The sequence below is a fragment of the Plutella xylostella genome, chromosome 19, assembly GCF_932276165.1.
Source record: "Plutella xylostella chromosome 19, ilPluXylo3.1, whole genome shotgun sequence".
In the NCBI taxonomy this organism is placed as follows: domain Eukaryota; kingdom Metazoa; phylum Arthropoda; class Insecta; order Lepidoptera; family Plutellidae; genus Plutella; species Plutella xylostella.
In genome coordinates this window covers 5,967,589-5,982,484 of record NC_063999.1, presented here as the reverse complement: position 1 = coordinate 5,982,484, position 14,896 = coordinate 5,967,589, and the positions used below count along the sequence as shown (strand labels likewise).

The 14,896-nt window shown below is 38.7% G+C and overlaps 4 protein-coding genes across 4 annotated transcripts; 2 read left to right on the top strand and 2 right to left on the bottom strand.

The window, feature by feature from the left end:
• The first annotated feature begins 478 nt into the window (after nucleotides 1–478).
• On the top strand, nucleotides 479–2,622 carry LOC105393169 (allergen Tha p 1). Its single transcript, XM_011564904.3, has 2 exons — nucleotides 479–621; nucleotides 2,006–2,622. The coding sequence occupies exon 2, from the start codon at nucleotides 2,011–2,013 to the stop codon at nucleotides 2,401–2,403; it is 393 nt and encodes a 130-aa protein (XP_011563206.2). The 5' UTR covers nucleotides 479–621; nucleotides 2,006–2,010; the 3' UTR covers nucleotides 2,404–2,622.
• Nucleotides 2,596–3,583, bottom strand: LOC105393168 (allergen Tha p 1). Its single transcript, XM_011564903.3, has 2 exons — nucleotides 3,333–3,583; nucleotides 2,596–3,117 (listed from the first exon to the last, which is right to left on the bottom strand). Exons 1-2 carry the CDS (start codon nucleotides 3,523–3,525, stop codon nucleotides 2,930–2,932), a joined length of 381 nt encoding a protein of 126 aa, XP_011563205.3. The 5' UTR covers nucleotides 3,526–3,583; the 3' UTR covers nucleotides 2,596–2,929.
• Nucleotides 3,584–4,165: 582 nt separating this feature from the next.
• On the top strand, nucleotides 4,166–5,837 carry LOC105393166 (EF-hand domain-containing family member B). The gene has a single exon (XM_011564901.3). It carries the CDS (start codon nucleotides 4,268–4,270, stop codon nucleotides 5,819–5,821), a length of 1,554 nt encoding a protein of 517 aa, XP_011563203.3. The 5' UTR covers nucleotides 4,166–4,267; the 3' UTR covers nucleotides 5,822–5,837.
• Nucleotides 5,838–5,921: 84 nt separating this feature from the next.
• Nucleotides 5,922–12,177, bottom strand: LOC105398096. The gene is made up of 4 exons (XM_038106234.2): nucleotides 11,969–12,177; nucleotides 10,832–11,016; nucleotides 9,403–9,604; nucleotides 5,922–6,113 (listed from the first exon to the last, which is right to left on the bottom strand). The coding sequence occupies exons 1-4, from the start codon at nucleotides 12,162–12,164 to the stop codon at nucleotides 5,929–5,931; spliced, it is 768 nt and encodes a 255-aa protein (XP_037962162.2). The 5' UTR covers nucleotides 12,165–12,177; the 3' UTR covers nucleotides 5,922–5,928.
• Nucleotides 12,178–14,896: the final 2,719 nt, after the last annotated feature.

Genomic DNA, 14,896 nt, shown 5'->3' with positions numbered 1-14,896 from the left:
TGTACATGTTAAATTGTAAGACATCGGTACCCAAAACATCCTTAATAAAATAAAATTTTATAGTTGGATACATACATTCAACTATACTCCAGGGCCCCGCACTAGACCATAGCCCTGCATGCGTCAGCCAGCCTAGCACCCACGCGGTATATACATATATACATGTGAGGGCTATTCTCCCTCAAATTATAAACCAGGGCTTCATCGAATTCTAGTATTGAAAGGATAATCAAAGGCTCGTTACTTATATGCTCGTATCTTATTGCTGTATCCAAGTAAACCTAAAACTTTTGTGGATACAAAATACCTATAGTTATTGGATTAAAGGTAAAGCTAATTGAAAGTCCTGTAAACATAATGCAAACATCCTGAAATCTATTTATATGTAGTAGCTAGCCAACGGAAATAACCAGGCTCAATGGAATATGCAATATTTCATATCAATGAATAATTATTATCCCTAAGATTATTTGTAGGTACGATTATTGTAATGGTGTGACGAAGTATCTTGGCTAACCGCCCTTCAAGCAGTATATAATAGTTGAGCGTCGTCTGACAGTCATACACAGTACCTGGTGCTCAGTGAAACGTGTTGGACTATTACTACTATATACCTTACAGGTAAATAAGAGGGTCTCCGTTCTCATACATACATCTGTGGGATAGACTATAGATAAGACAGGAATATAAGGATCACAGAAAGTGTTGGAAAGTGTTTGTCGTTGGTTAAAATATTAGTTTGTACGAGTTTCAGTCAATTTTATCTGAACAGTTTAAATTTCAGTCCCGTAAACTTGTATAGATCTCGAATGTACCTACTGGTTCCTATTTCATTAACTGGTCAATCAAATGAGAAGCCAATCAGTTGGACTTAATTAATCGGCAGTAAAATAGTTCGTTCATGAATAGATAAGTGCTCTTTAAAAGTTAAGGTTGCTATTAGGACGTGACTAAGGGTTCCGTATTAGGATAAGTTCTTTTCATTCAAGTATATTACGATCTAAATTAAATTGATTAGTTTTCTAATATCCAAATTTGATCAACAAGAATTATAACTCATGAATAACCTGAAATGAAAAAGTAAGATGTTATGCTTACTAAAAATATACAATACTTACGTAGTTAGTACAATATTAGTTATACGGATCTGCAAATCTATATCAATCAACTTTGATTTCATATTTCAAGTCTATTTTAGCATGTTTTTTTTGTTTGTCGAATTAAACATTCAACACGTGAAATTATTTTCAACTTGTCTTCAGGTAAAATAAGTTTACTTACTATACATACATATGGTGGTCCATCGTATCAGTACCTAGGTGTTTTTTTGTGTTTTCATATAATTTATCTTAGCAAAAAACGGTAAAACCTTGTTAGTGACTGCCACGTTAGAATACAGGCTAGTTGTTTAATTAGCAGTCTCAGTAAACGCATTGTCATGGAAATGTACTCGGGTGCAGTTGCCCTGCCTCTGCCCCGCCGCTGGCTGATCAAGAGATCACATTAATAAGACCAGGGACGACTCGTATGCTAAACTAAATGTGTACCTATTGCTAAATGAAATTCTAGTGTATACTTACTTACCCAGCCGATTACTATACTTATAGTTTAACAACTGGTAACTATAAAACGTTAGTAAAGCTTTTATCTTAAATTCTTTAAAATTGTGCTCTATATTTCTTTATTATCGAATGAGTGTTGGACCTACTCGTATCACCTATGTATTCTATGAAGGAAGATCAGAGGCACAAAATATGACAATAGCATAATTAAAATCTTTTACAACAACAATAAAACAATGGGCAATTATTGTGATTAAAATAACCACTGGGGGATACAGGCATGCTGTTACGCGATAAATTCTCATGTATTGATACTGCTAGCTATGAGATGTGCTACACCATAGTAGGTACCTACATACCTAATCACAAAAAACTTCGATTCCCATATTCATGGGCATTGTTATCCATGACCCTTCATTGACCATCGTTTTCTGTTTTTCCAGACATCATGAGAGTGTTGGTGCTAGTGGCCCTGTCCTGCGCCGTGGGAGCGGCGTGGGCCAAGCCTGCCTCTACTTACACGGACAAGTTCGACAACGTAAACCTCGACGAGATTCTGGAGTCGAACCGCCTGCTGAAGGGCTACGTGGACTGCCTTCTGGACAAGGGCCGCTGCACGCCCGACGCCAAGACCCTCAAGGAGACCCTCCCCGACGCCCTCGAGAACGACTGCTCCAAGTGCACGGAGAAGCAGAAGTCAGGCTCCGACAAGGTGATCCGGCACCTCATCAACAAGCGGCCCGAGTTGTGGAAGGAGCTGGCCGTGCGGTACGACCCCAACAACATCTACCAGGACAAGTTCAAGGACAAGATCGAGGCCGTCAAGACCGTCAAGGCGTAAGGACGCCAATGACGCCATGTTGCTTCCTGTGCGGTGATTTGTGTTCGACTTCGACTGTACCATAATACTGCACAGTTCCTTATGTAATTTAATGAATATCTATGGTATGATTACCGAATTGGATGGCTGTAATAAAAGTTAAAGTGGGATGTAAGAAAGGCTGAATTAAATTATGAAACTATTAACTATATTTACTAAATAAAATTTTATTACTATAAACTATAGTTTGATTGACTTGAACTTTTCACAACATAACATATTTATCACAACATATAAATTATCTAGTTGTAACAAAAAGGTGCTGCGCCTTCAAATAGCGGGTAGGTTGTATTTTTAAACCAGGATGCATGCGAACTATCGAGAAATCAATCAGTAACCTACCATAAAGATTACAACCACTTGAAGCCTGCTAACGTGTTCACTGCACGGTATATTGTTTTGAAGTCCATACAATATGGGTTTCCAATTGTATCATGGCAGCTCTGCTGCTGCAGCGCCTGCCTCAGAGCTCGCAGCCAGCTCCCACCTAGTCATCTTGTAGCAGGAATTTATCGAATTCCTCGCGAAACTTCTTTTCACTGTCGTATCGATCCAACAATAGCTCCCAACTCTCAGGGTGTCTCTCTCTTAAAGTTCTTACGACAACTTTGATCAGATTTCCCTGTTTCGGTGTACATTTTCCACACACGGTTTGCAAGGCTTCAGGTATTACCTCTGGAAATAAAGGAGGAAATAGAACACTGAATAAATAGAGGCAAAACTATAGCAAAAAATCACATAACTTAAATTTTATTCATTCATTCTCATGAATCTGAAACTTTCTGACGATCTTTCCTGAAACACACACAGTAGTTATCTACACTGGATTAGGTATGCCACATAAGATTCAAGATTTTTTCCAGTGTAGAAGAAGTTTCAAATTGACTCACTTTTGAAATCCTTAGCATCGGGGGTGCACGGGCCTTGGTCCAGGAAGCACTTAGTGTATCCGAGGAGGATCCTGTCGTTCTCCAAAAGAGGGGTAATGTCAAAGTTGTCATACCGACTACTGTAGAAATCACCCACTACTATACTCACTACGGCTAACACTAATATTAGTCTAATGTAAAAAAGATGGCTCATTTTTTACACCCGATATAGTGGTCTTCATTTAAGTGAAGTGTTACTACAAAATAAATACGAATCAACGTATTTCCTATGGATATGAAGCGTCCATGTAGACAATCGGAGGTAACTTATGGTTCTAAGTTGAATTAAACAAGCAAACATGTTTATATAAAGTCTGTAGTCATTGTCTGTTATGCAAAGATGCGATTCATCCGTAAAACCATCAATTACAAATTGTCTACCGTGTGTACCATATTAATGGGAACATTGCATATAGTGGCCTTATCATTTCCTAGTTAACCACGTGTTTGGTGTATGAATGTGCCTATTTAAGCAAATATTAATTTTCATGTCAGTTTTCATTAAAAACCATGGAACACGACTGATTGATTATCAGCCTCCTACTTCCGTCCCCTAGGCCCACCTAGGCCCTAGGGGCCTAGAGCTTAAAGCATTCTAGGGTATAAAAAAAACTACCTACCATGAAGGTCGAACGTACTGTTTAAAATTTGAAGTCTCAGAATAATAACGGCATTCTGTTTAGAAATGTTTCCTGTCAATTTTTTTTGACACAACATCAATGCGACATCATCCGTTTACGTTTGATGTTTGATTTACGTAAATTACGGCTTTGATTACCTTGGATTACCTATATGTTTTGTTTACAATAATTTATTTAATTTCGGTATAGTTGCCTAGATGATTTACTAATTAAGAAAGCAACTCTTATTCATCATATTTTTCCAAAGTCAAAGAAATGGCCAATAAATGTTCAGCGAGTGGAGGTAAAGGCAACCTCGGCAGGTTCATAGACCGCGAGCCCCGAATCTGCGCGGCGGGGGTGGCGAGCGCGCGGGGGGAGGGCGCGGCGGCGGACTGCCTGGCGCACTACCTGCTGCAGGACCACGCCGCCGCGCTGCTCGGGGACGCCCTCGTCCCGCCCCCCGCGCCCCGGCCGCCCCCACCCCGCCGGCACCCGCCTCCGCCCGATATGAGGAACGCCGCTATAGGACAAGTCGCCAGCCTCATCAACATACCAATGAAAACCAAATTTCAAATGCTCGCAGAAGACTTCAAGGAAACAGTCTACGCGTCTTACTGGAAAAAACCATTGGGACAAGTTCGCGATCAGACGCCCATGCTGCCTGAAGGATTTGATATAACAGGAACCACGTTTGGCACCAAAATTCCTTATGAGGGGTCACTCTACGATTTAATAATGCCTAAACACCCTCTACCAGATAAAACTCCGCGATCCAAAGAGCCCGGGGTCCAGACCGACAGGCATTACTGCAGACCCCCATTTAACCCTGACTTGACTTACGGTTATAGGTGTAATGTAGACAGACGCGGGCGATTGGGTAAATGCTGTGTAACTGATGATAGAGTTATTCTGGGAACAGCCAACAAAGTGGTCATCACGAGCCGCGAAGCAGACTTTTTAGCCAGCCATAAGCCGAGGATAGGCGCTCAACTTGCCCCAAACCAGAACATCAAGGAGGTACCTGAAGGATTCACATTTGGCATACTGTATCCTCCTGACAGTTTTGCAGAGTGCATGAAATTTTGTGATATTAATCCTGGTTATTTATTTTTCCTGAAATGCTTGGCACATTTGAACTCTTTAAGGAAATGTATTTCAAAACTATTCCTCCCTACGTTTTTTCGCAAACTTGAGTTGGAACTTAAGTATTTTGATAAAGAAAAATGTGGATGGTTGCCGAAAGAAGTCGTCTACAAACACTGTGGCAGTAAGAACATGCGATTCAACCCCGAGCTCTTGGAACCTCTAGTAGAAATGTGGGGAGGATTTGACGGTACTAACATAAAGTACAGTACCTTCACGCACATTCTTAACTACAAGCAGCCATTACCAACAATGCCTAAAATAGAAGACATTGAACCTGAATGTGCAATTTTTAAGACAACTTACAGAGAAATGGTGAAGCCAGGTCAAGAAACCGACACTAGACTCAGAGCTGGCCTTCCTTCGGGAAGATACTTTGATATGGATTACCCTGTAGTGCCGCCGGGTGCCTGTCAGGCTGATGTAGCGAACCTGCCAGGTGAGACCGACATCAAGTCGTGTATCAATCCGAGTGTACTGACTCTGTTGAACGTGACCCACAGAGACATGTTTGCGGCGCGAACCCCCGCTGTCGTCAGAAAAGTGTTCGAGGCAGTCGGGGAGCAATTCACAGACGAGACATTCGACGCCACGTGGAAACAAGCTCAAGAGCAGCACTCGGAAGGTTTGGTATGTTTTGAAACATTTAGAAGAGCGTTGTATAATAATGACAAGACAAATTAAACAAAGTGTCTGTTTCTAAACTGTTTTTATTCGGTCCAGCTTTGTTTCCCAATATTTGATATCACCAATTCGCGTTGTCGTTCGGCCTGGTTACTCGATCCCTGGTATCACTGCTTGGTGAGGAACTCCTGGAAGGCGGCCTGGTGCTGGCCCTGGGGGTCGTACTTGGCCACGAGCTGCGCCCACACGGCCGGGTGCGTGCGCTTCAGCTCCACGGCCAGCTTCTTGCCCAGCTCCTTCTGCTTGTCCGTGCATTTAGCGCACTTCGTCGCCAGGGCTTCGGGCAGTTTGTCTATGAATGAGAAGAATTAAAAATGTATTTACTCTCTGATTTTTAATTGGAAAGAATTCTGACATTTTATAAGTGATGCTACTAAAAAAGTTCTTTACCGAAAAAATGAAAAATTGCGATCCATTTCTGGGCAATAATTTTTTCTTAATATTTTTATACAAAAAGATAAATCTAAATATTTACTTGCTCAAGTAAACTAATACAAAAATAACAAATATTTCAATATAATAGCTGTTCCCGCGAGCTTCGCTTCGCCTTAATAAGTTTTCCCGTGGGAATTCCGCGATAAAAAGTAACATATGTGTTAATCCAGGGTGTCAGCTAACTTCATTCCAAATTTCATTAAAATCGGTTCAGCCGTTTTGACGTGAAGAAATAACAAACATACACACATACATACATACATACATACACATATACACTTACAAACTTTCGCATTTATAATATGAAGTAGGATCACGACTCACGAACCATGTATCGAATTAATTTTAATTGCTTTATTTTATTCTTTAGCATGGCATCACTTCCTACTAAATTCAGGGATAATAAACCTTTTTAATCAATTTCAAAAATTGGTGTGGGCTCAAGTGAAGGGGCATGTCGCAAGACACAACACAACCTACAAAATGGCGGAAGTTAAAAAACTACTACTAGAAGGTATAAAAAATGTTACTCCTGAGAAATGGCAAGCATGCATCAGCCACACAATAAAAGAGGAAGATAAGATGTGCACTCTCGACGATTTTATCGACAGAGTTACAGAATCTCTAATAATTAAAGTCAGCGACGCTGATGATGAAGATACTGATGATGATGATGATAATAGTGATGATTAGGTAGAGATTTTAATAAACAAATCCATCATCATCCATCCATCGTCATACCTATAGCAGTTCACTGCTGGACGTATTCCCTCCCAAAGCACGCCACTGGATTGGACAGACTCTGCAGCTGGGTAGAAACAACTTCCAATCAGAGGTCAATAGAAGAATACAATTGGGCTGGGCAGCATTTGGCAAACTTCGTCAAGTCTTCTCGTCGCCCATACCACAAAGTCTCAAGACGAAAGTCTTTGATCAGTGTGTCCTACCGGTTATGACCTATGGGGCTAAAACGTGGACACTTACTGTGGGACTGGTTCACAAACTGAAGGTCACTCAGCGAGCTATGGAAAGAGCTATGCTTGGAGCTATGCTTGAAAGATCGCATCCGGAACGAAGTAATCTGACAGAGAACTAAAGTCACCGACATAGCTCACCGAGTTAGTAAGCTTAAGTGGCAATGGGCTGGTCACATCTGTCGAAGAACCGATGACCGATGGGGTAAACGTGTTCTGCTGTCTTACTCCCAGCGATGAGTCGCTGACACAATTTCACCTGTATCGCTAATTTGGTACCACCACCGCACATTTTAGACTCACAGTTTGCTGTGACGTCACGCAAGCCAGTCAGTGCACACAATACAATTTTATAGAGCGACATCTCTTTTTAGGGTTCCGTAGCCAAAATGGCAAAAACGGAACCCTTATAGTTTCGTCATGTCCGTCTGTCCGTCTGTCCGTCTGTCACAGCCGATTTACTCGGAAACTATAAGTACTACAGTGATGAAATTTGATGGGAATATGTGTTGTATGAACCGCTACAAAAATATGACACTAAATAGTAAAAAATAAACCGGCCAAGTGCGAGTCGGGCTCGCGCACAAAGGGTTCCGTAGCAGCAAAATTACAGTTAAATCAACCTATCTCAAAAACTATAAGAGATACTTTGATCAAACCAAAAATCGTTGAAAGAGTTAATTAGCATGCATCACCTCTATTTTTTTTAGAATTTTATACCCCGTAGTTATAAAAATAGAGGGGGGGGGACATACTTTTTACGACTTTGAGAGCTGATATCTCAAAAACCGTTCACTTTAAGAAAAATGTTTTTTAGAAAACTTTATATCATTTTAAAAGACCTTTCCATTGATACCCCACACGGGTATGTACATCGAAAAAAAAAATTTCATCCCTCAGTTACATGTATGGGGGGCCCCACCCCCAATTCTTTTTTTTACTATTTAGTGTCATATTTTTGTAGCGGTTCATACAACACATATTCCCATCAAATTTCATCACTGTAGTACTTATAGTTTCCGAGTAAATCGGCTGTGACAGACGGACAGACGGACAGACGGACATGACGAAACTATAAGGGTTCCGTTTTTGCCATTTTGGCTACGGAACCCTAAAAAAAGAATTGGGGGTGGAGCCCCCCATACATGTAACTGAGGGATGAAATTTTTTTTTTCGATGTACATACCCGTGTGGGGTATCAATGGAAAGGTCTTTTAAAATGATATAAAGTTTTCTAAAAAACATTTTTCTTAAAGTGAACGGTTTTTGAGATATCAGCTCTCAAAGTCGTAAAAAGTATGTCCCCCCCCCCTCTATTTTTAAAACTACGGGGTATAAAATTCTAAAAAAAATAGAGGTGATGCATGCTAATTAACTCTTTCAACGATTTTTGGTTTGATCAAAGTATCTCTTATAGTTTTTGAGATAGGTTGATTTAACTGTAATTTTGGTTAAGTTATTGTGCTTACTACGGAACCCTTTGTGCGCGAGCCCGACTCGCACTTGGCCGGTTTTTTACCTCTATTCAAATACGAACGCAACATCGCCCTGACATCGGCACGGCTACCGTTTCAAAAATAATTACTAGTTGTTTTTAGATATATTTTCTACGACAGCGATAATTATATAAGATAATTGAGATTATCTGTAATTGTATTTTTCACTGTTTGTAATATATTTAGGTAGGTACGGTAAATATTTCTACCGTAGGTAAATCCCCTTTTAATTTGGAGCGCCGCACTTAATAAAATGGATACAGGGACTAAAAAAAATATATTATAGTCTCAGATGTCCAGACTCGTATTGAAAAAGTGCCCAGCCCAAAAAGGTTTGTGATCTCTGATTTGTCTAAAATTTATAACTGTCAGAATTCCGTAAGATTACTAATAACAGTGTAAATGTTTCAGTTACAGTTTGATAGCTTATTCAATAGTTCTTTTATTTCGAGATAAAGTTTGTGATTGTTATCTCGTAATGCATATTACTTAATATGAATATTACAATTCGTATTAGAGTAGGCATTGTACACAATCGTCATTCGATTAACAAAGTTACAATCTTTAAATTAATGACATAAACTTAAGAACAACATCATAACAAGAAATGGAACCGTTATTTAATTTACTGTATTCTTATCTAATTCATGTTAGCAAATACAAAATATTCACTCACCCTTAACAGCCTTAACCTCAGGGGTGCAAGGTCCCTTGTCGATCAGACAGCGCGTGTAGCTCAGCAGCAGCCTCTCATTGTTCAGCAGTTCCGTCACATCGAAGTCTCCTTCTAAATCTGACTTGTACTTCTCCTGAGCGCACGCAGCTACCACCAACATCGATACTATTATTGCAACCTTCATTTTCTTTGACCCTTTATTCTATAGCGGAGCAATATCGATCGAGCTAAGACAAGCGCAGTATGTCACTGTGCTTTGATCTCATATTTATACGCATTTTATGCACTAATAATTATACTGGTTCAATATGAGATACAACCATAATTGACAAGCATCTGATGTGTGCCATTCTTAGATGGATGATTACCAGGAAAATCCACTGTAGGTACTTGATTATTATTTTTATTTGTTACTTATTATGTAAAGTAATTGAAAGAGCGTCACTGAGGGTATTATGTTTTATTATAAGATCTGATTTTTATTACCTAATGCATAACTTATGTGCTTAATTAAATATGTAATACGATTCTTACATCTAAACAACTTAGGTATATACAAACATTGAGAACCCTGTGTTTTGTTCTAAGCGAAGAAAACAATTCGCAATAACATTCTACCAAATATACCGTTCGATTCTGTAAACCAAATTCAACTCGTATAATCATAACACGTTCCTGATTTTAATGTTATAAAAAACACAGAGCCGATGTTGTTTAGAGAATCGAATAACTGTTGGCCCCGATGTGAATTGTGACATGATAAGATTAGGCTGTTCAAAGTTACATTTCACCGATTAATTAATAACTATGTGGCTATGTAGGTAATACAGTGGGCTATGTGCCTTTTCGTGTTTGAGTATTATCCATACTTATAGGTATCTATATTTATCTATAAATCCATGAACATATATTTTTTTATAAAGAATGGCCCATGATTCCAATTTTCTACTTATCTAACAGCAACGCCTAGAAATCCTTGTTTCTACTGCTGACAAACAAGTTCGATTTATTTATTACATTAGGAACACGGAAAAAACCCAACTGCATTGAATTCTCTTTCCAACTATCTATCCACCAGTTGTGAGATAGATCTTCGATATTAATCGTGGTTTACTTGTCTATCTTGAGAACTTAAATATCAACAGCCTCCCTTACTATGTATTTCCGATAAGTACAGTTAATTTGATCAAAATTACTTTTATTCAGCAGCATTATAACCTAAACAGCTCGCTTTAAACTTTAAACAATCATTGCACGGCGGCGGCTTCTGAAGACCCTGTTATTCACAAAGTGGCAGATCTAGAGAGTTGACCTTTGTCAGAGAGTGTCAAAACCAGTCAAAACAGTTCAATAGCTAAAATTTCAATTACTTTTTTTATGAATACCAGGGTTAGTCTTTACTGGACCTCTAGAAAGAGACAGCAGTTCAGTTGCCATTGGCCAGGAAGGTGAAGAGAGCGGGACGGTTGAGGCGGCCGGGGTCGTACTTGTCGAGCATCTCCATGAACCTCGCCTCGCTCTTGGCGCGAATGCCGAGAAGCAGCCGCCGGACCACCGTCTTCTGTTTCGGAGAGCAGTGGCTGCAGGCGGTCGTTATTGTGAGTGGCAGGACTCCTGTGAAGAGGAATGGTTTTGGTTGTAGAGGTATGGTAATATGATGAAATAAAGGTTATAATGTAAGCGGTTTTTGTCAAAAGAGGCACATCGAAAAACTAACACACATAACGTTTTAGCGTTTCACACACGACGATTATTTATAATCTCTATCTGTAAACAAATATCTGCCCCTGCCGGAATTCAAACTTAAAATTCGTATTGATAGATGTTGCCGTTGGCTTTTCGGTGTAAACACTCGATGCGAATACCAAAATGTAGGTTATTTACTTCGACTGATCTCCTGACCTCAACAACGAGGTTTTAACATACAAAAGCATTTCGGTTTTCGTAATTTACAACCTACATTTTCATTATTTATTTGGGATATAAATTAAATTGAAATCATATAGCTAATCGTATAGCTACTAAATCTAAGGTCTAATTCTAGATGTAAGCCTAGTTAAAGACTAACTTAAAAACTAATTTTACCACTTTTACTAGATCGCTGAATGGTCATAGAGTTAGCCTGTCTACTACATCATACATCTATAAATATAGGGTGTATGGTTGGCTAGAAAGAGTAGAGTTAAGCTCTTTCTAGTCAACCATACCAAGTTTTTTTATCGAACCGGTTTAAGCTCGCAGCTATTCCTTTATTCCTAATTCCGGTGTACACTCGGGATATGCACTTTATGTTCCTGTCTTTCCAGTTTAATGCCATCGACGAGATTACAGGCTACAAATAGCGATAAAACGTGGAATGTGTTTTTTTTTAAACCTTAATTTAAGTTGTTCTACAGTGTAGCAGTATTAAATTGTACCAAGCAGCAAATTCTGGTGGACACATTTGAAGAAGCACTGAACTCTCTAAATTGAAAATGTATGCTTCAGAATAGGAAGGTGAAGCTTAGTTCGTCTATATACATAGAACACTAGTAACCACCAACAACAACAAAAAAAAACAACTTACGTTTGAAATTCTTCCCATCCTTGGTGCAGGGTCCTTTATCCATGACGCACTTGTAGTAGCCGAGCAGGATCCGTTCATTGGCGATGATGGAGTCGGTGTTGAAGTTCTCATACTTGGTGTTGGTGGGGTACTCCTGCTGTTGGGCTAGCGCCGCCGTCGCCAGCGCCACCACGGCTAGTAACGCCCAGATAGTCATGTTGTCCTGGTACCTGAGATTGTTGGATGAGTTATATTATATGGTACTTAGTTATGTTAATTGAATATGTGGACGTTTTAATACGGTCTGTGATTTTATACCTAATATCTATAGGGATATAAGTGGAAAAATTATAATATGCACATAGGCATCAGGGAGCGGTGGTAGCTCAGTCTAACCTTATCTAGATTCTATTCTATTCTATGGAACCTTTGTGCATATCCCTAAGGTCTAAACTGCCTTCCTAAGCATGGACTAGTTCACATATCTAGATGTGCTAACATCTAGATATGCATGGACTAGTTCACATATCTAGATGTTAGCACATCTAGATATGTGAACTAGTCCATGCTTAGGAAGGCAGTTTAGACCTTAGGGATATGCACAAAGGTTCCAGTTCTGGGCATGTATTATTTAGCGACTTTGTTCGTTTGTCGTCGACACGATAAGAAGAAGAAGAAGAATAGAATAGAATAGAATAGGCATCATGGATAGCGTTGAAGTCAACCATAAAACAAATATACTTAGAGATCAATTGATACATCGTTATTATAAATCGCATCTCGTTTATAATAATAATAATTTATTATCATAATTACTCGACTACCTTCTTCAGTTTCATAGCAACTATAATAATGCTAATTGCTACTAACAGTAACGAGTAAAATAATTTCCCATACACAATAATTACAATTTTAATTCCCTCTTGACGACAGCCAATCAACATATTTATGTATTGTAGTGGTTTGCAACCTTTCCGTTACGTTGTTGGTACAATTCTAAGGAAGGAAAATTTTCCCTGATCTTATTTCTCAGTAAGCGCCGTCGAGAATACTAAACAGTTAGAAACCATTTATTTATAGCAACACAACATCTATAAAACGGAACGACGGACGTAAAAAAGCACGTAAGTTTATAGTAAGTTACAACTTTTAGAAGCTCGCGACCTTTACAACAATACCAAAACTCCATGAATCCTATTCTACTCGTAGTAAACAACAACTTTGGCCCATCAAAATCAAGATCACGGGCATACTTTCTCTCTAACCTAGTCCACAAAGTGAAGGTGCGTGTACTCACTGTGAAAGCTCCGGCTGTTTGTCCTTCGGTGTCGGCGGTCGGGCTCGGTCTGGCCCCGAGAGAGTCGCCGGCGGGGTGCAAGCATTTCTCTTAAACCAGTCACCTCACGACGCATTCGATGCTCCACACATGTAGAATATCAACGAGATGCCACTTAATTTATTTTGTTAAGTTTTAAGCCTGTGCCAATGCCACCTATTCGATAAGCTCCAGTAAACGGCTACTCCTACACAGATACACTATTATCCGAAAAATATTAATTAAGGTAAATGTCCCAGTAGTTGATAGCGTCCCAGTAATTGATAGTTTCAACTTTATGGTTGAATAATAATAAAACTAATTAAGTTTTTAAATGCACTCCTGTAAATATTTGAACTTTGAAGTCTCTCAAATTGACTACCAAAGTGTCAGTATTCTGCATCGATTCAATTTGACGTTTAATTTTTTTTCGCGCGTAGCCGTTTGCATCAACGCGTTTACTTGTGTTTTGTAAATTGAATAACTAAGGTCGGAGTGTTCGCCGGTACGATATTGCAGTTGATTTATGTCATTTTACGGGTAAGTATTGTTTTTATTACGTTTGAATGTAAAGTTACTTCGCTTGCTCATGCTTCTTTTACCAATTTTTATTATATTTACTTATTTGTGACGAGTATCATTTACTAGGACAAGAAAAAATCAAAAACCTAGTAATTGATACCCCCTATCAAATAACGTTAATGCATAAAATATGTTGCTCAGACATTAAAAATATTTAATGTGTTTATGTTTGAAAATTACTTTAATTTTGCTATGACAGATTTTTAATACTTTGTATTATTTTTTGTTGATGACTTCATATCAATTACTGGAACACAGAATGTAAAACTGCTTTGTCAATTACTGGGCGAAGTGAAAAATTTCCTATCAATTATAGGTACATTTTGAGACTGTTTGAATTTTCTCGGAAAATAGAAAAAAACGTTTATTTAGATACTTGATTGTAAGGAAATAATTTAGATAGAAGACTGATTTACCAAAATTTGTTACTTAGTTACCGCCTGATTTCGTAATAAAAGTTTTTCCCTAACAACGTTTTTATTATTGTCACTATTGTGTCAACTACTGGGACATTTACCTTATATTGAGGATATCTCCATCCCTGCTCTATCAACTTCCACAAACAACACGTACTTATACTTTCTTAATCCTGTACGAAAAATGATAACTCTCTAAAGGTGTGTCTTGCTTGACAATGAAGACCACTAGAAAGTGCTGCCATCACGAAATTGTCTTTACGCGTTATGAAGATAACTTCTAAATATTTTGATCGGTGGACACTGTATACTTACATAATAATTTAATATTCAAATTTCAGATAACTTTTCAGTTATTTTAATAAGACTGTGTTTGGTTTTTATCCAATAACAGTGTTCTCATGTTTGTAGTCTCTATTGTACCCTGCTCGAAGGAGCGAGGAGGTCGGTGTAACGGGCACCATCGTGGTTTGTCGTCAATAAATATTGCGCGTTCGGATACAAACGGAAAACAGAATAGACAGACAAACAAAAAGTTTCAGTTTGTTTTTGTAAGTTAGACCTTGAATATTCATTAGTTAAATGGTTAAACAATATATTTTCAGTAGGTATATGTATGTATTTAACCCTGGAACC

Bases quoted from the DNA above. Each gene is read 5' to 3' on its own strand.
- LOC105393169 (XM_011564904.3), top strand. From the start codon at position 2,011: ATGAGAGTGTTGGTGCTAGTGGCCCTGTCCTGCGCCGTGGGAGCGGCG.
- LOC105393168 (XM_011564903.3), bottom strand. From the start codon at position 3,525: ATGAGCCATCTTTTTTACATTAGACTAATATTAGTGTTAGCCGTAGTG. The intron at 3,118-3,332 runs GTGAGTCAATTT...CTTTATTTCCAG, and splicing joins CGATGCTAAGGATTTCAAAA to AGGTAATACCTGAAGCCTTG.
- LOC105393166 (XM_011564901.3), top strand. From the start codon at position 4,268: ATGGCCAATAAATGTTCAGCGAGTGGAGGTAAAGGCAACCTCGGCAGG.
- LOC105398096 (XM_038106234.2), bottom strand. From the start codon at position 12,164: ATGACTATCTGGGCGTTACTAGCCGTGGTGGCGCTGGCGACGGCGGCG. The intron at 9,605-10,831 runs TGAACTGCTGTC...GCTCCGCTATAG, and splicing joins CCTTCCTGGCCAATGGCAAC to AATAAAGGGTCAAAGAAAAT. The intron at 6,114-9,402 runs GTGAGTGAATAT...TCTCATTCATAG, and splicing joins TGAGGTTAAGGCTGTTAAGG to ACAAACTGCCCGAAGCCCTG.